The sequence below is a fragment of the Prosopis cineraria genome, unplaced genomic scaffold, assembly GCF_029017545.1.
Source record: "Prosopis cineraria cultivar Desert tree isolate PC_DT_omini unplaced genomic scaffold, ASM2901754v1 PC4, whole genome shotgun sequence".
NCBI classification, from domain to species: domain Eukaryota; kingdom Viridiplantae; phylum Streptophyta; class Magnoliopsida; order Fabales; family Fabaceae; genus Prosopis; species Prosopis cineraria.
In genome coordinates this window covers 10164911-10184998 of record NW_026555335.1, presented here as the reverse complement: position 1 = coordinate 10184998, position 20088 = coordinate 10164911, and the positions used below count along the sequence as shown (strand labels likewise).

General features: G+C 31.4%; 3 protein-coding genes across 4 annotated transcripts; 1 reads left to right on the top strand and 2 right to left on the bottom strand.

Moving 5' to 3' along the window:
* The first annotated feature begins 4537 nt into the window (after positions 1-4537).
* On the top strand, positions 4538-7654 carry LOC129309369 (vacuolar protein sorting-associated protein 2 homolog 1). Its single transcript, XM_054950933.1, has 5 exons — positions 4538-4828; positions 5520-5650; positions 6650-6754; positions 6984-7244; positions 7346-7654. The coding sequence occupies exons 1-5, from the start codon at positions 4792-4794 to the stop codon at positions 7481-7483; spliced, it is 672 nt and encodes a 223-aa protein (XP_054806908.1). The 5' UTR covers positions 4538-4791; the 3' UTR covers positions 7484-7654.
* A 919-nt stretch (positions 7655-8573) lies between these two features.
* Positions 8574-9697, bottom strand: LOC129309370 (RING-H2 finger protein ATL1-like). 2 transcript variants are annotated; one of them, XM_054950935.1, is made up of 2 exons: positions 9148-9697; positions 8574-8713 (listed from the first exon to the last, which is right to left on the bottom strand). In XM_054950935.1, the coding sequence occupies exons 1-2, from the start codon at positions 9674-9676 to the stop codon at positions 8706-8708; spliced, it is 537 nt and encodes a 178-aa protein (XP_054806910.1). In that variant the 5' UTR covers positions 9677-9697; the 3' UTR covers positions 8574-8705. The 2 variants fall into 2 exon arrangements, with proteins under 2 accessions (XP_054806910.1, XP_054806909.1); XM_054950934.1 differs by lacking the exon at positions 8574-8713 and adding an exon at positions 8788-9032 and having other exon boundaries at positions 9148-9694.
* Positions 9698-16004: 6307 nt separating this feature from the next.
* On the bottom strand, positions 16005-18404 carry LOC129309368 (40S ribosomal protein S3-3). Its single transcript, XM_054950932.1, has 6 exons — positions 18285-18404; positions 17986-18133; positions 17712-17883; positions 16775-16829; positions 16558-16689; positions 16005-16425 (listed from the first exon to the last, which is right to left on the bottom strand). Exons 1-6 carry the CDS (start codon positions 18312-18314, stop codon positions 16255-16257), a joined length of 708 nt encoding a protein of 235 aa, XP_054806907.1. The 5' UTR covers positions 18315-18404; the 3' UTR covers positions 16005-16254.
* Positions 18405-20088: the final 1684 nt, after the last annotated feature.

The following is a 20088-nucleotide window of genomic DNA, read 5'->3' as shown; positions in this document are numbered from 1 at the left end:
CATTATTGATGACAGGATTCTATCTTATTCAAGATCATTTTAAAATAAATAAATAAACAGATTAGTGAAAACTGTCCTTGTGAAATAGTGGCTATGATTAAAATATCATTTCACTGTAAATTTATTTAAGAAAATATAGTTTTAATTTGGGTTTCATCACTTCACAAACATCTATCTAGAGATGGTCAAATCTCATAAGGATTCAAAGATAACATCATAAAATGTACTGACATACAAAAGAGTAATACCAATAGGTGCATATATAGCAGACAATGTAGGGCCATTTTCTTAAGGCAATGAAGAGGTCAACTTAAGGAAAATGACATAATGCCTTAAATCCAAAGCTACTTTTTGTTTTTTGTTTTTTGTTTTGTTTTAAGTTTGATAGAAAGAAAAAATCAAACTCTATTTTCCACACTTGACAATGAGACAAACCAGGCCGAATGGGCTCGTCTAATTGCCATCTCCCCGTGAACATTGATCAACTTCAAAGATTAAAATTCAAGGAATCAAAACATGATCACTCACCAACTAATTTCAAGTATATTAAATTGAATCTTACTTAAGATTTTTAGTTTAACCCTTACAATTTTAAATTATATCAGCAAGGATTTAATTATACTCAAATTTGCTTGTCACTAAGGTCAAATCATGTGTTCAAACTCAAAGAACATTTATAAAAATATTTATAGATTGTCCATCAATAAGGTTCTTATATGATAGCAGAATTTAATCCTATGACCTTGTGGATTATAAGCTAGATTATTACTAATTAGACCAATCTTTGTTGGTTGATGAAACTCAAATTTGATGTAGCCAAAAATATTGAATATTATACGGTAAAGTAACAAATTTGGCTACTAACTATTTTTTTAAAAAATACTAGGTAGTTTATACTATTAGGTGGTGTGAAATAAATCCTCAACTTTTAAAAATAGAGCATTCAATAATCCACTATTAACTTCACTTGACGAACGTTATGTGCAAATGACACATGGCGCACCACTTTAGCATGTGTAAAGGTACAAATTTAATCATGAATTATTTTTCAAGAAGTACTATGTAGCATCCACTATGAAAAATGGACTATCTAATACTTTTTCATCAATTTTGACTAAACACCGTTTATTTTTAGACTTATGAAACTTACAACATGTTAATCTTTCTAATCGTCTTGCCTTCATTCTCAAACTCAACTAAAGAATAAAAAGTTCAAAAAGTTATTATCTAAAGACACTCACAAGGATAATATTAATAAAGTATAAGCTTGATTTTATTAGGTGTGGGAGAAGTTTTATTCTAGCTTAATGTAGCGACAAATTATTTCTTCTATTTCATTAGTATTATCTTCATAAATATTTTCAAATAAGAACTCTCGAACTTTTTTTTCTTGAGCTAAGACTAAGATTGAAGGCAAAAAGATTGAAGAGATTGATATATTATGGGTCTCACAAGTCTCAAAATAAATAATGTTTAGTCAAAATTGATGGGATAATCCTTTTGTATAATAAATGTTATCCAGTGCTCCTCGAAAAATAATTTGTGGCTAAATTTATACCACCACATGTCATGTGTGGCTCCCACATAAAATTCGTTGAGTGAAGTTAACAGTGAGTTAATGGATGTTTCATTTTTAAAACTTGAGAATTTATTTCTCATCACCTGATAGTATAAGCTATTCAGTATTTTTAGAAAAATAGTTAGTGGTAAATTTTGTACCTTTATCCTATATTAAATGATTGTCAAAAAAAAATTGGAAGGAAAGATTTTTAAAGGAATGGTAGTCAACAATGTTAAAAATATTTTTACTATATGTAAGAATAAAAATAATTTTACCAAACGATGGTAATTTTTCAGGAAAGTAATTATTGAAATAATTATTTTAAAAAACTAAGTATGTATTCCCCTTAAATCATAAAATAACTTAGCAAGGGCCTCGTCAATTTTTTCACAGAGATTATATGATACACAGTAACTTCCCTCGCAAGATTTTAATGATAAAAATAAATTGTGCACTAAAAATTGTATTATAAATAATATCTTTGAGATATAAAAAATGGGGGCTATTTTTATTTTTCTGGGTCGAGGGGGCTAATTGTCAAAATGAGATATTAGATATAATGACTACAAAATAATTAGATCAATGTTGAAGTGGTACGGATAACTTCATTTAACACTAATTTTAACTTTTGCATTATTAGATGTTCTAATTGCAGAGGTTTGCTTTATTAAAAGAGGAAAAGCTAGAATTTCAAATCATATCTCACAGTAACATAGCTCTACTTTTTAGGTGATTTGAAATCTCCATGTCACCCAATCAACGTTAGGACCGTTAAATTATTACATAAAAATAAGTTGGTTAACAATTCACAATTTCACTCAATAATAATAAACTCTGGCAGGTAGAAAATTATTTCAAGGATGTTCCAACCTTGATATTATCAAGTATTAACCCAGCAAAATTAGTGAGAAAAGCTAAGAAAATAGTAAAATTGTGAAAATGTCCAAGAAGATTGTCATGAATCTTACTGTAAAACAAATGTACAACATCATCAGACACTTGGTTTAATATTGGCAAGGGATTAATACCATTTTAATCAATGTTTTGAGTTCGAGCTCCCTGAGAATACAAAAGAGTTAATGACAAAACTTCCATTTAAAAAGGTCATGTTTAGACTCGATTTGCATTAGCCCAAATTCCACTAAAGTTCTCTCAGCTCATCGTAATGAAGAAGTTAAAATTAAACATAAATGTGTGAGAAGGAATGGAGAGACACACAATTAAACAGAAAATTAAAGAGAGAAAAGGTTGGAGAGAGAAGAAGAAGACAAGATTTAATTATATTGACACTAAGAGAGATGATGATAATGAAAGATCAAGTTTTGAAGATGAATTGAAACGAGGCAATAAGCCAATAACATGAATTGGAATGCCAGTGTGTGCAAGAATAGGGGATGTTACTTACCAACCAAGCACAAACTGTGATACTTACTACATCTACACGTGCCAAGTTCAGTGCAACCAATATCGCATTAATTATTAATCACTGTACCTTTGTGCATTAATCAATCAAATTATTGTTTTTGGGAGCCAATTATTTATATACATGTCTAATTATTTGGGAGTTACGCACATATATAGATAGATATTATCAGCTATATGCATGCATACAAACGAAAAAAAATAATATAAGCCTAGCTGGCTGTATCCCCATGCATGATCTTCCCATGATATTTTGCTGCAAAGGCATATGTGTCACTCCGTCTCCAAGTTCATTTATGGGCTATTGGATTCTAATTTTCTACAGTGTTTTCAATTTGAGAGTAACCTTGATGTCAGAGACAAATAATATATATTCATGGAATAAGAGTTTGTATCTTATTCACTGTTTTTTTTTTTTTGTTGGCTACTTCTCTCTTGTTTTACAAGCATTGACATGTTTCTGGTTCAAAAAATTCAAACCCAGAACTTTTTACAAGTAAACAAACAAAAATTCAGGAAGTTTTAATTTTTGTTGGGAGAGATACCACTATTTAATACTCAACAATATCTTAAATAGGATTATCTCTAATAAAAAAATATATGTAAATAACAAAAATTCAACATAATTACACGAATGGAAGAAATATATTTATTGAATAAAAAGTTGCAATGTGAGCTTTGCTCGTTGCTAAGTTGATTCATGGTAACTCAACAAATCACACTTTCCTTGTATCAGCAACGAATTATTCAACAAGGGGGTGTTGGTTCATGCCTTTCACGTAACATAATTACCGTCTCCATTATCCTTACAATAAACTTCACATTCATTAATGAATTTATTTAAAATTAGTTTATGATCTTAAAATTCTAAAATCAGAGAGATTATTTGGTTAGTTACCAGATTAGCTAGTTAAGAAATATCAAACCAAAGAAGATTTAAGGAACGAGATTAATACTTTAAATAGAGAGTCTTATATTAAGTACTATAAAGAAAGTTTTTCATGATAAGGTATAGGGAGTATTAAATTTTATATCAAAATTTTTAGGTAAGTTGGACTCTTAGAACTTATCAAATCTGAGGAAGGCCTCAAAATTTTAGAAGTCCTTATGAAGATATTTACATTTTTCTCTTATCCGCAACAAGTACATACGAGAGAAAGGTATAATGATGTCTTAAACATGGATGAATTAAAAAGTGCCATACTTTTAACAAATGAAATAATCAGTAGAGTGACTAACTTCTCAAGTTTTGTACAATATATTGAAAAAAAAAATGTTTAGTGATGGCTGATAACATATTACACATAGATAACTATTTGATTGAATTAGATTTGTTGAATTTAATTAAAGATAATTTTTTTAAAAATGTTTTCTGCATTGTTGGGCCATAATTAATTTTTGGGCCCCATATTTTGAAAAACCACACCAAAAGGAAATGGCACGGCATGGACGTAAGTGGGTATTCGAGTTGCCCATATACAATGACCCAACGATCCAAATCACGACGACCCAATCAGGAGTCGCCGTTTACTTAAAACGACGAATCAACGATGAGAAGTGGGGTCCCTCGAGCAGCAGGTGCCTCCCGGAGGGAAAAAGATGGGATGGTTCGTTCATTGATGATTCCTTCGTTTAACGCTTACTGCGGAAGCAACCTACTTGATCGATCAACACGATCTTCGACCTCTAAATCCATCCCCAATATCATCCGATCGGGTTGCAGCTGACTGGCTTTGGTTTTCTGATTGTAGAAATTTGATTGAGTTTCTGGGTTTCGGTTTCTAGTTGTGGTTACTGATTCAATCACCATGAGTTTTATCTTCGGAAAGAGAAAAACTCCCGCTGGTTTGTTCATGTGCTTTTCTTTCATTTTATTTATTAATTTTCTCAAATAATGAGTACTGAATGGGATTTAAAGTATCTTCTGTTGATATATCTTGTGGGGGAAATCTAATTGGCTGCGCTTTGTATTCGATCGTACTATTGAGGATTTAAATTGGGAATTGGGGTGCTAAATCCGGATTATTGATTTTATCTTGTGATTCAAATTATGAAATTTGTTGCAATCGCCCTTGTTTCTTTTTGATCAGTGGTTTGGATGATACCTTATAATATAGCGTATCATGTGGTTTGTTCTGAGCAAAAATTACAATAACTGTAATTTTTTGCTTGCCAACTTCAATTATAACTCACTGTGCTGTTGTGCAATGATGTTGTAGTTTTAAATTCCTTGTATAACTTTTATGGTTATAAAAATCATAATTCTAAGTGAGTAATTGCTTGCACATAAACTTTGTTCACTGGATGTAAATTGATACCCGAGTGAAATTGTTTGCTAGTTTCTTGCATGCATACCATCATCAAGTATGCATGTTTATTGTTTGACATGCTCGTAACAGTATTCTCTGTTACCTTACAAATGGAATCCCTATATACCTTATTGGGCTAGGGGCCTCTAACATGCCTTTCTCTGATGCCCTTTGCAATTCCCTATATGCTTATTATATAATGCGTGAATGTAATTTGTGATTTTCAGAACTTCTGCGGGAAAATAAGAGAATGTTGGACAAATCAATTAGAGAAATAGAGCGGGAGAGACAAGGCTTGCAATCACAAGAAAAGAAACTGATTTCAGAGATAAAGAAAAGCGCCAAACAAGGCCAGATGGTATGGCATTTTCTTTTTGTACTTTTGGTTTCTTATTTTACTTTCATTTTCTGAAGTAGCATGTTGTATATTCATGCTGAACTGGTTGTGGCACATCTAGTTATCTTGGTATTCATTTTTTTAGTTAGCAAAATGGGAGTAGCAGTTTTGCTTTATCAGTTTTGACCATTTTGTTGTGTTAATTTCACATGCTTTGTAATTGCCACTTTGCTAGTCACATGTGACAAAAATCAAATATTCCTAGTATTTTTGCAGATTGAAATGTTTCCACATGATCAGGCAAATAGCCATCGCAGACTTAATGGATTTCTCAATCCCATCCTACCAAAAAGAAAGAAAGGCTTCTTTTTTTCTTTTCCTTTTTGAAATATGTTAAGAATTGTTTCATAGTCATTAAGTTTACAGTGCTTTACACTTGCCATTAAATTCGGGCTGTGTATTCTGTCTTTAATTACATTATTATATCTAACAGTCTCCATTTTCTTTGTGTCTTGCAAAATCTACGAGTTAGAGAAGAAAAATACTTGATCTCCATGGACATATTGGTGGACGAAATAGAACTACTGATTTCATCTTGATGACTACCGTTTGGAATGGGTTTTTTTTTTTTTTTTTAATTTCCTGTCATTGGAACAAACTATAAAGTAAGAAAATTATGCAGTCATTTTTACTGGTACTTTACTTCTACCTACTTTTAAAGTTTGAAAATTGATATCATTTTAAAGCATGAAAATTTACATAGATTTAGTTCTTGGGAGTGACTCAAGCTGGCTTGCATATGAAGGGTATTTTCTTTTCTTGTTTGAATTGGTAGTCTGTTGCCCTACATATTCTGATTTACTTTCAATATGTGGATCAACTTCCCAAATCTGACTGTCTGTAATGCTGAATTTTTGTCTGTCAGTTTATTATGGTTCACACGTGATTTGTCTTTGAAGGAGGTGGCATGTGTCTTGCCAATGTCAATCTTAATTGGTGTAAATGCCTTTTACTTTCCAGGGAGCTGTTAGAGTGATGGCAAAAGATCTTGTTAGAACAAGGCATCAGATTGAAAAGTTTTATAAGCTCAAATCACAGCTCCAGGGTGTATCACTTAGAATTCAGGTATGCTGTAGTTCATATAATTGCAACTTTTGGTTTGTACTGGAAAATAGTCTGCAAAGGATGAACTTGTATTTTGAGGCTCCTGGCATTGTTATTAGAAAAGGATTTCCCAGCGGACTGGCAACTTCCATGGATATGGATTGATAAACCCTTCATTGGTGATTAAAATATGTGCTTTAGCTTGTATTTGGGTGCTGGAAGTTGAAGTATATTGTAATACAAATTCCAGACTTTGAAATCAACACAAGCAATGGGGGAGGCCATGAAAGGTGTGACAAAAGCAATGGGACAGATGAATAGGCAGATGAACTTGCCATCTCTACAGAAAATTATGCAAGAATTTGAGAGACAGAATGAGAGGATGGAACTGACGACTGAGGTGATGGGAGATGCAATAGATGATGCTTTGGAAGGAGATGAGGAGGAGGAAGAAACAGAGGAACTAGTGAACCAGGTTCTAGATGAGATCGGAATCAATGTAAACCAGGAGGTATATCAAACACTTCCTGATTATTCAACTTCTTTCTTTTCCTTAAAAGTGGACTATTTAATCTTCTAACAATGCCTGACAACTTTGAATGTCATGCACAGCTTGTGAATGCACCATCAGCAGCTGTTGCTGCCCCAGCGGCAAAGGCAAAGGTGCCTCAAGTCGAAACTACTGGAAATGACGACGGCGGGATAGATAGTGATTTGCAGGCAAGGTTAGACAATTTAAGAAGAATGTAGTCTTCATCCTGTATTATGTACACTCCAACTTTACTTGGAGAAGTGGAGTATATTTGTATACCATGTCCATGTTATGCATAATTGGTAACTTCTGCCAGGCTTTCATGAACTCAGGATTATAGGACAAAATGGATATTTTTCTAAATAAAATTTCCTCGTCAGTTTTTACTAGCCACGTGGTGCATTGTTTGAACAATTGAGATATAGATTTTGTATTTAGCAAATTTATATTTGATATCGGTTTCTTGTGCCTTGATTTTGTGTGCCCTTCCAAGCTGTTAAATGGCTTTGAAGTGCATGAATGATATTATCGGAATGGATTAAAGAAATAAAAATAAAAATAAAAATAAAAATAAATTAAATTACTTTCTCTTATAGTAAGTATGATAAAACATTATATCACAGATTATAGATAGGAAAATTATCACATTCTTTACAAATTTTATGAATCGTGATTTTTAATTTTATAAATTAAATTATCCTTCTTCCCTCATGAATATAGTTGAATAATCTTTCCTCCACATTTTAATCATTTTATTTTTATTTTTTTAATCCATTCCATTCTCTTTATTTCCAATAACCGATTGGACGTTGTGTTCAACCTAGTGTTTCTTTACAAAATTTCATCTGTTCATATCCTTCAGATCATAAGTAAAGGAGGTTGTCTCTGTATTAATTTTAAAAGATTGTAATAATTTGACATCGAAAATGAATTAACGTAAATTGGTCCCATGGGTTATATTAAAATTTTGTCCAAATTTTGCCTTTTCAGTTATTCCATAGATTATTTTATCCCAAAAAAAAAAAGTTATTCCATAGATTGGACTCTCGCATCAGATAATTCTTTTTCTTGTTCCTTTTTCATCTTATATTCTTTTTTTTTCAAAATTTCCAAATAAACCCTAAACCGTCCAATAACGGCCCTTTTTTTTTTTTTGCCAATTTGTTACGCTCTGAACATGAACTTAAGCGAACGACATGAACTATAGTATATATTATTTATACCAAACAAAGAATTTGAGCTAAATTTGGCACGGCATGTCTGTTCTGCTGTTTGCAAAGAACCAAACAAATGCGTACTTTCTTTCTTTTTTAAGTGATATTTTCTTTCATTCAATTAAGCCTCATACTGAGTACTCCAGAAGCATGCTATTCATTTCCCTCTCATCTCTTCCAGCTAGACCGTCACAATGATTGAAGTTTCCACTATTGACTCTTCTGCTTACTTTGCTGGGAAAAGTAAGAAAAAAAAAAAAGCAAAAAAAAAAAAGGTGAAAGGATATTGCAGACATAAACACACAGAATAAACCAAAAGCGAACGGCCTATGTTCAAATTTCAACCAAATAATTGTGTCTCCCTAAAAAAAAATCTAAATGTTAAACTTAAGCCAGCTCCCAATCAATCTCCCCCAACAAACTTTTCTTCTCTCTCTCCCATCTCCTTCTTATCATCATCCTCTTGATTCTCTCACCTTCTTTCACAAAATCACATAAGTGAATTTCATAACCACTGTTCTTCATCGTCTTAATCCCCAAACTGACATAGTACCTGAAATGATTCAATCAATCTCACTCCGTTTCCTCAACAGGTGTTCGACAAATTGGGCAATCCAAGTGAGAGTAAAGCCACATGTCTATACAAACCGCATGAAACGAATGCTTACACCGAGGTAGCTTCCTCACTTCTTCGCCTTCTTCAAACTCCGATAAGCAAACTGGGCATTCATATTCCTCACCTTTCCCTCCTCCTCCTCCTCCGTCGTTTTCTTCCTTCTCCTCTGCTTCTTCTTTCTTATACTTGAAGCTTGAAAGCAGGTTCCTGTTCGAGCATTCCAAGCTCCGACTACTACTCCCTGCCGCCGCGATCACCACCTCCACCACCCGTTCGTTCCCTGTCGTCCGTTGCGGCGCGTGCCAGCGCCGGCGGCATCGTCTGATGATGATGAGGTTGTACATGGCTAGCACTATGGCGGCGGTTACGACCACCGCCAGGCCGTAGTACAGCATGGTCATGCCGGCGTTCGGAGAAGAAGAAGAAGAAGAAGAAGACGGAGGAGGAGGAGGCGAGAGTAGTGTGAAGGGGCTTCGGACGTCAGCCATTGTTGGTGAGGTTGGAAGGAGGTTTTTAAGAAGAAGATGATGAAGAATATATCGTAGGTAGACTTGAAAGCAAATCCTGGCCATGCGTTCCATGATAGAATTGTAGAAATTAATAATATTTTTATTATTATTAATAGTTTTTATTGTTCATTATATTATATATATTAATAATATTCAGGAAAAATACTTAGGTATATTGGGTTCAATTAAAAAATTTTAAATAATCTAAAGAAATTTTTATGTGATTTTTTTTAATTAATTTTATTTTTATAACATAATGCATGTTTAGTTTTTTGTCTTTTCTCTCTTTACTATTCATAATATTATAATCAACTTATATTTAATGTTACATGTTTTGATTGGACAGACTGCAAATGATATAGGATATATACTCCATCTAATTATTTCTCTAATATACAATTGTTAATCTAAAAGCCGTGGTGGTTATGCAGTCTTTTGCTTGATGAAATAATATTAACTTTTTTATGTGGGATTTGAGTTTTGTTTTTTCTTTCAAACTGTTATATACCTTGCCTTATCTTTCGTTTGTCTCCCAAATTAATTAATGCTAATACCAATATCATTTCATTATTAATATAATTAAGAGAACAAGTGACTTGCCAATATGTGTAGTTAGTAAATGCTTACGTGTTCACCAAAACATGTGCTTTGTGAAAGACATTTAGAAAACATTTGGATTGACACTTAATTTTGGTTAAATCCAACAGATCAACATTCTTCATAGTTTTCTTAAATATATTTTTATTTTTTATCTTTAGTTATACTTAGTCAAAGTTTATAATTGTTGTTGGCCAAACAATCCCACTCTCAACAATTGTTTCATTGAAAATCAAACACATAGCATTACGTCGGAATCAATTCATATAAGAGATAAATCCAATCATAATTGAAACTGATATTTGGTTTAAATATAAATATTGAATGAAAAAAAAAATTGCATCTTGACTAAAAAAATTTCAACTTTGTGATAAGGATTTAGTTTTTATATGCTTGTGTAACTTTTGATTGCCATGTGAACAATTAATTAATCATCATATCACTCATCTATCAGGACATGAGGCTATTTGCTAATGAACTTAACGTAAAGATTATTTTAATTATAATATGACTAACTGCACGTTTAGTACACAAAAATGTATATTTTTAAAAAACTTGAGATAAGTGTATTTCTTTTTTTAAATATATTTTTCTATACACAAAACATTGTTTAAATGTTTGATAAGAATACGTCACTTGAAAAGGAAATGGAAGGGAAAAGAGAAGAAAAAATGTACTTCTATGGAAGTCTTTTTCAATTGGTTTAAAATAAGTTTGGTGATTATGAAAAAGAGAAAAGATCCTTTTATTCTTTCTCGAAATATGGAGTGTAAAAAAGAAAAAAAAAAAACACACACACACACACGCACAATACACATTCATTCTTCATTATCTTGTGCAAGTTTGGTTTCATGTCATAAACGACTAAAATTATAGTTTTAGCGGTTTTAAATGTAAAACCAGAGATGTTAAGAAAATAATTAATTACTCATTTTAGTCTTATATAAAACATTTTTAATTACCACCTCGATATAAAAAAAATAGTTAACTTATTGATATATACTGTTTAAGAAAGAAAAAAATTTCTCAATTTACTTTTATTAAATGTGTCATTGTAGAAACACTTTCTTTATTAAATACAACGTCTTAACTTCCTCAAACAAAATGTGAAAGAATAAAATTGAAAAAAATAATTAATAGCCCACTTTTTACGTAAAAGTAATTTATAAAGAAATCATTAATTTCTTTAAACAGTGACTTACATATATAAAATCGGGGAAAAAAATAAATTTATTGTGTCGGTAACAAGTAACAACAACTCCATTATAGGCCTCCTTGTGTTCCTTGTGGTCATCGACAACAATGTTGTTGGGGTTTGCCGGCAACAATCATTGCAAGGGTCCTCATCCTCCTCGTCACTAGCAAGCAGATGTTACTGGGTGCAAAGAGAACATGAGGTTGTCCATGAAATGAGATCCTCTCATTCTCCATTTTCTCAGCGTATCTCATAATCTTCAAATCCTGTGCATTTAAATAATCCATTGGTCCATAATTTGCCAGATTATAAAGATTTAAAAAAAATGATAGTAAAAGCCCCCAAAAAAATTAATGATAATTGTATTCCTGAAAAAATTTCAACAAAATGAGCTGTAAACATTGATTTAGTTGCAAATAAAAATCTTAATTATAAATTGAGAGTTATTAATTATAATATTCTTAATTAGAATATATGAATATGTAATTATTGAAAGAAATATTTTCAGCTTCTTTCTTTTAATATTTATTGAGAATTTAATTGTTATTAATTTCATCTTTTAAGATTGCAACTATTTGAATTAATTTTTACAACTTATTTTTAAATTTTTTTTTATTCTGTCATTCGGTATCATGAGATGCCTAAATAAATTACCACCTCTTGCATGGACTAATATAAATCAAAGTTGTGCAGAATTGTTATTATTAATAACTGCCTCGCAAGCAATTTAGTAATGCCTTTAATATATTTATTTAATGTAATAGTATATTTTATGATTTGAATTTAAGATTTTGAAATACATTAATTTAACTCTCTTAACTAGTTGAACCAAGCATCCCTTAATATTTTTTTAAAAAAATTTTATCAGGACATAATTATATATCATTAATTTTTTTCAACCATACTGTCATTTTCTCTTTTTTAAAATTCTTATGATGTGGCACGTTATGTACCGATTGATTGCTTGAGTACTCCAAGTGCCATTGAGAAACGCAACAATGAGATGATTCGGACCAGTTGACCATATTTATTGTTTTCTCTTTTTAACAAGTTTTTTTCATGCCAACATCCTAGTGATTTATTTTCTTCAGATCATAATATATGATAATTTTTAAAAGTCTTGTTTAATTAACTTTTATAATTATTTTTTAACTATACCTCTATTTTATTTATTACTATTTAAAAAATAATTCATTATCAAAACATTTATATAGAGTATTTAATAAGTGTGTTATTAAAAAAATGTAAATTTTTAAAAAATTAAAATTTCAACTAATTTTTTGAAAATTGTGAATTGATTACCCATGCCCAATGTTATATTCTAGAGGGGTAGGATTTTGCTTGCTTTTGATTAGACATGCTACCTCTTGTAATGCTTGAAAAGGAAGCTTCTTTCATGGATACCAAACATAATGTCAAGAAGACACAAATATAGAAGTAATTAATTAAGGAAGAAGGGTGAAAAAGACAATAATTGAAGATAAATGATGTGTCTGCGTTGCAAATTCTTTGCTTGTGGATTTGGTTGTCATCACTAATTTACAGTTATTTTTGTGTGTATTAGGAAGAATTGGTTTTATTCACTTGTAAACGTGCCCTCATTCACTATATTTTCTCATTATCATGTCTCTTTCAAAGAAACGTGCCGTTCAGTTATACATGTATCAGAATTTTTTAAAAAAATTATTAACTTTATTTTTTAAAAAAATATGAATTGGCAAGTAGTTCATTGGATTGTAGGAAAATTGACTCTTAAAACAGAAGATTCCATAATATGATAAATGGTAAGAGTGGCACTCGATTGAATTTTTATTTTCGCACTTCGTTTTTCTATAACAAGTTTTTAATTAGAAATTAGAAATATTAACTAAATGTGGTACATCCCAATTCTCAATTGAAACCCACTTAAATAAAAGAAAACTTATGTAGGGCCACAAGAGTCTGGCTTGTCTCCACTCCTACAATTTGGATAACTATTGAAAGTTTGAAACAACTTTGTCATGCGTTAGAGATCTAATTTAAAAAAAAAATCCAGACATAGATTTTATAAATAGTTTTATTTATTACTTTTTTATTTTAAATAAACTTTAAAAGATTTACATTTCAGGATTCAAAGTATCATCTTATTATAGAGTTAAAATTTCATTAGATTAAAGTACTTCTAATTTTTTAAGAGGAGTAATTAGCACAGAAAGTATATGGTGTATATGAAACTTATTTTTTATTGTTATCTAATGTCTATTTTTTATTTTTTTCAATTCCCAATGACTTGACATTTCTGTAAACTTTTAAGTTCTCACAAGCACTATACTATACCAATTAACAATTATAGAGACAGCTGGAAAGAAGAAAAAGTGGTTTTTGTTTCCTACTAATAATAATAAGATTCTTACAGCAACACAAAATAATTTTATATTTCTGCCAATAAAATTAGGATACTTGTCTTAAATCAAAATTTTGTTGACATATTTTTTTACAAAGAAAAATTTAAATTCATTGGGTCTCGAGTGCCCGCTGAAAGTCCAAAATTAAGACATATTTTCAGAATCAACAATATTTATTTATAAAGTATCTACCAACAAATTGAAATACTTTCTTACAAACTTTGTTTACAAGGCTTTTCATTACAATTTTATACTTTTAAGTAAGCGTTTGTCTTTTAGCAATGCTTTTTCTTTCTTTCTTTCTTTCTTTCTTTCTTTCTTTTGTTCTTCTCAGATTTACTTTACTTTGCCCACTGTAACTAGAAATAAACAAAATAATGCGGAGCTCATGCTTATGTCATGGCAGAATAAGTTTATATTAATATTTATATCATGTATGGTGGCTTTGGTGGAGGTTCAAACCCTCCTCCAACTTTCAATATATGTTTATTGACGTTTTGTTTTATAATACACCCACAACATTTCCAAACATGGCTTTCCATCAACAGCATAATCTACTGCATACATATAATGATTAGACTGAGTATCTCACCTTTTTTGTGATTTTTTTTCTTTTGGGTTAAAATTAGATTGTGAGTGGTGCTTTACAAATATAAAATAAGTCCCATTACTAATAGTATATATTTGTATAAATTTTACGTTTTATATGCAACAGAAATTTAAATGTGTTTTACAACTGACCCCAAAAAATGTGTGGAAAAAATAATAAAAAGATGGGTGTTATAATTCAATCGGCATATGATTAATATATTAGGTCTATAGGGTACACCTCACATGAGTAAAATGTTATTGCTAATGTACAAATGTAATATATATATATATATATATATATAGAATGATAATACACAATCAACACTAGCCTTGTTTTAAAAAAAAAAAAAAAGTTTTGAAAGAGCATGAGGCAAATGATTTGAATAAAAAAATATATCAAATGTGGATAGCTAGAGGATTATGTTGTTCAACACAAGACAAATAGATATCTATACATAATTGTTCTGAATATTATAAGAATAATAGATGTGCACCTTCATCACCTCTTCATGTTTATTTTCTCCCATAAAACTCTTACCATTATGAAAATTGATCATCCTTTATCATTTGTGTAACTTTTGATGTATAAGATCATGTAACTAAAACATGTAATTTGTATTGTAAGACACAATAATTCATAAAAAATTCTGTCATTCTCTTATCTTTACATCTTCTTCTGATATCTTTATTTTCTAATTGCTTAATTTTATAATAATAGTTCATTTGTTGCCCTATTGAAAAAAAAAATCAAAATTCTCCCGTTGAAATAAATGCCTTATAAATAGTACCCCAATGAATGAAGTAACTAAATTGAAATCACCTAAATTTCAGTTAGAGCCATACACATGGTGCCATCGAATGTCACGTTTTGTATATAAGTACAAACATTTACAAATGGATTGTTTTATAGCCAATATAAATGTAAGAATATGTTGTTCCGCTTCTCTTGATGCTGGCACTGGTGGATTATTAATCCTCAGCTATTACCATCAATCACGGCCAAGAAACCACCACAAAGCATTTAGATCATTAGACAATTAATCTACCTTAACTAGAAGTCTCAAATTTTGAGAGATGAGCGTTCAACGGCTATGAAATCCTAGATAGAAAGAATACCACCAAATATTTGAAGCAAATCTTGAGTTTCGATGTTTCTATTGCAATTATCCAAAGTTTCTAAGGCCGGAGAATGCGCATTGCCATGTTTAAATACTCTTCTCACAAAATATTTGTAACAGAGACATACGCAATTTTAGAGGAATCACCAAGTCCGGACAGCATGTGCTCATAATTTTTGGCAAACATTATCATCAAATAAACCAACTCACCAAAGTACTAAAAACCAAATCTCAAAAATTGATGATCAAAATCATAGTTAAATCATGATCAAATTAAATTATAAACAAAATATTTTATTAAACCGCTCAATACACCAATTTAATGATTTATCAGTTCAACCGAAATTGACCCGATTGGATGAAATTTGGCTGATTAATCCAACCCAAAATACAGCACAGATAAAACATCACTAAATTTGCCCCGGTGCCTCAAATTTCTTATTTTTTTTCTTGGGGCCCAAAACCCTTGAACGCCTCCATGTCCCCAAGAATGAAGGGAAAACGATGCCCAAAAGAACACAAAAATGCAAGTTTGCTGAAGAAACAGGGAATTAGAACAAAACTTGTCACTTAAGTCCAACAAAATTTATGGAACAGTTGAATGAATTGTAAAAACTTGTGACAAAAGTACATCAAAAACGGTTAGGAAAGATTATAGAACTTTGAACTCATGTACCTTCGATAAACATTGCTTTCAAGACAACCTAAGCACTCAAATGCCAAATATTTGGCACAAACGGCTTGTACAGGACCAGTCAAATTGCTTCAAGCAACAGGAAGCTCAATATCAGTTGCCACAATAGCAGCAGGCCGGCTGTATTCGTCCTCCTCCTTTGGCGGGTGGATTGTGACAACATCAGGGAGAGGAGTTTTGGGACCATGCTTTCCTTTAGGATCCCAATCGAGCATGATCTTAACCTTGATACCAAGAACACCCTAAAACCAAAAAAAAAAAAAACAAGCACAATCAGTGAACAATACATTGGACCGTGTCAACTAGAATAAGCCATCATAAAACTCAGAAGTATAAATGAGAAGAAATTCTACCAGAACTAGAGAAGTCCTGACCTGTCTTAGAAGAACGTGTCTTACGGCAGAATCAATGTAGTCCCTGACTGGCTGCCCAGAAGAAATCATGTATCCATCCTTGAACTTCATGGACTTTGCTCTCTGAGCCCTCAATTTTCCACTTACAATAACCTACTCAATAATCGAACAGTACTTACCATCTATCTAAAGCAACATAGCTACAAAGCAGTTCAAAGATGGGTACTTCAGAACAAACCTCACATCCCTTGGCACCGCTTTCCATAACAAATCTCAGAACACCGTAGCAAGCCCTGAAAACAAACAGTTATTAAGATATATAGTTTATGCATGTGGAGAAGAATCCTGTTATTGCAATGAATGTTAAGAAATTCTATTCCCAGAAATGAATTATTGAAATATATTGGAAGTTCAAGTGACAATCAAGTAACATATCGAAAGATAATGACATCCTTAACCAGGCGGAGGCATGCAAAATATTCAATTCTCTAGGTATCCAAGTCCATATGTAACACAGGTAACCATTAACTGCAATCTCTCTGTTTCAAGACAACTAATGATTTAAGCGTCTGAAAAAAAGGCACATGTCTAGTAGCTCAAATGACAGAAAAGATTGGCCAATCCAAGTTTTCAAGCATAACATTGCATTGAGAGAATAATATTCAAGGAACACAAGGCGCTAGGAGGAAATATATATAATCAAAACACAACATGTATCCCCCAACGTCACTACATGAACAGAATAAAGCTTCAAGAGTTTTGATCGCATGGAGGACAACAAATAATATAGTCATCTTCCGACACAAAGTTGGTATGGGAACGCAAATCTGCTTTATAGATGACAACAGAAGATAAAACAAAATATTGGATTCGGATTGGCCATAAAATTTATGTAACGCACAAAGAATAAAGTATGCATAAGAATAACAGAACGTATATGATAAATTTATCGCTTTAGGAAGCCTGTTCTGAGGGCATTATTCATGAATTTGTGTTAATAAATAAAATAATGACTTGGTAAAAAACATCATCATGAAGAGTGATAATCCAGATTAGCATTTGATAAACATAACCTTGCGAACAATCCAACACAACTACATTGCATCCAAAAAGATGCATCAAATACACACACATACAAGCCACACATTTCTGGTTTAAAACTTTCAAAAACATACCTCCGTACGGCGAGACCACCAAGAAGCTTGTAGCGAAGAGACTCCGCCTGGGCAATAGCGCAGAGACCTCTGTTGTTTACCTTCTCAGCATAAAGTTCCACACTATTCTCAGGAAACTTAAACCTCTTCTGGACAACAGAAGTCAGCTCCCTAATTCTCCTTCCCTTCTCACCTATATTCTCAAGAGATAAAAATTACGATTAACTCGAGAAAAATCGGAAAAAACTAAAGTTTGTGGATACAAACTTTGATATGAATAAATGAAACCACGTACCAAGAACGTTCTGAGTTCGAGTGGCTCTGATAATGATCTCAGTACGCATTGGGGTAACTCTAACCTCGACACCGGAGTATCCATCTTCAGCTAGCTCTCTAGTCAGAACCTCATTCAGCTCGGCGAAGAAAACTCCATCGGCAACGAACTGCATACGTACAATAACAAATCAAGAGTAAGGAAATGGAATGACAATCAGGAGAAAAAGCTTAAGACTGATATAAAACATCAACTGAGAAAATGGAAAGATCGACTTCAATGCTAATTCTCACTAAGCAAAACAGCGATGAAGTTCTAACCTTTCTCTTCTTGCTCATCTGTGTCGCCATTGTCGCAAATGAAATGGGATGCAGAAATAAGATGCAGAGGCGAAGTATCCAACGTTGCCGCTGCAAAGACCGTGGCTCCACAAACCCTAAATTCCGAGGAGGGCTTTGGAGGGAGAAGGGGATTATATTATGTAGGAGATAATCAATCCAACGGCGGCTGTGCAATCAGGGTTTGGCATCTAACGGATGAAACCAATTGTCAGATTTATATTCAATTATTATGAATTGTGAATATGAATATGAATTGTCGAATAAGAAATATACTTTTTTTCTCTTTTTGATCATTTTTATTCAACGTTTACTCCCTCGCTTTCAAATGTTAAAAAAAAAAAAATCTGACCAAAACTTTTGGCTAATGAAACCACTATATGTCTTGCTGCTTTTTTACCACATATTCCCTCTAATCTTATTTATAATTATTTTTAACAGGTTTCATCAAAATTAAAAAAAATAAATTTTATTAATTTTATTTTAAAACTTAATAAGTTTTTACCCTTATCTCTAATAAAAATTATTAAATCTCAGTGCTGTTATTTTTATTCAAAGTATTTAATAAAAAAATTATAAAGAGAAGTATTGAAAATTAACAAGTATCATATAAATATAACCAAATTATTTTCTCTCTTATCTTATAAATAGGACAAAAGAAATAAGGAATAGACTCTATTAATAATAAAAAAATCAACATTATAAATTTTAAGAAATATTAGTTATATTTTTCAGGAATTATCTCTCATAATGGATGGTATCATTAAATTACAAAAATAAACTTTAATCGTAAGGACATTTTAATCCAAATATTTTTTTTCAAACATAATTTTATAAATATTTATATTTACTGAGTTTATAAGTATTTGTTGAATATTGAATTTTATTCATTGATATAAATAAAAATATATATATAGGTCCTTGTAATTTTTTTAATTTTGAATTAAGTTTTTATGGTTTATTTTTGTTTTAATCACTGAATTTTTTAATACTTGGAAATTAAAATTATTTAAAATTTTAAGTAAAATTAAGAATTTATATAATTAAATTTTATTCTAAATATTTTTACGTATATAGAATTTTCATAACAAGTTAATAAAAATATAAATATTGAATAAATTATTTTCTTAATTTTTGCCAAGAGAATTAAATCAAATTTTCTATAAACTCTAAAAGATTTTTTTGTCTTGGGAAGGTTGCTAATTCATTAGTAATTTTATTCTTCATGCATTAACAAATGTGTTTGATCTTATTTCGGAGTGTTGTGCCCCTTGCGCATGCCAAGGGTGCCGAATGAGCTGTGTCCTCTAAGTGCTCAAGCTATCAAATCTTGAGCAGTTAAAGAGTTCATAGAGAAGTCATTGTTCATTCCTCATTGGTGCATATGATGTAAGTGTTCCAATGATCAAAGGAGAAGGCAAGGTAAAGAATCTAGGATATCTAAACTGGAAGTAAAGGATTGCACCAAGCAAAAATTGTAATTGACACAAGATTGATTGAGTTGCTTGATCTATTTGGTCTATTAAGAGTGTTGGAAAGAGCCTTTAGTTACTCATTTATTGATTTTTATATGAGTATTTTAAATTTGAATTTGTCCACCAACCAAGGGCTGTAACTATTCACACTTACTGTAGAGGATGGGTGTGCCTTGATGAAGGATTCTAACAATGTGAATATTCTGAGTTTCACGAATGACCGGTTGCAACCCTCACACCTAGTTGCCACTCCTCTTAAACGTAACGTTTTATTAGAAGTCCTGTCCTTCAAGTCTTTTGAATTGGGTTGA

Bases quoted from the DNA above. Each gene is read 5' to 3' on its own strand.
- LOC129309368 (XM_054950932.1), bottom strand. From the start codon at position 18,314: ATGGCGACACAGATGAGCAAGAAGAGAAAG. The intron at 18,134-18,284 runs GTTAGAACTTCA...GTACGTATGCAG, and splicing joins AGATGAGCAAGAAGAGAAAG to TTCGTTGCCGATGGAGTTTT. The intron at 16,426-16,557 runs GTCAGGACTTCT...TTTTGGTTTTAG, and splicing joins GACACGTTCTTCTAAGACAG to GGTGTTCTTGGTATCAAGGT.
- LOC129309369 (XM_054950933.1), top strand. From the start codon at position 4,792: ATGAGTTTTATCTTCGGAAAGAGAAAAACTCCCGCTG. The intron at 5,651-6,649 runs GTATGGCATTTT...TTTACTTTCCAG, and splicing joins GCGCCAAACAAGGCCAGATG to GGAGCTGTTAGAGTGATGGC. The intron at 7,245-7,345 runs GTATATCAAACA...TGTCATGCACAG, and splicing joins GAATCAATGTAAACCAGGAG to CTTGTGAATGCACCATCAGC.
- LOC129309370 (XM_054950934.1), bottom strand. From the start codon at position 9,676: ATGGAACGCATGGCCAGGATTTGCTTTCAAGTCTACCTACGATATATT. The intron at 9,033-9,147 runs GTAAGCATTCGT...GAATCATTTCAG, and splicing joins AGTGAGGAAGCTACCTCGGT to GTACTATGTCAGTTTGGGGA.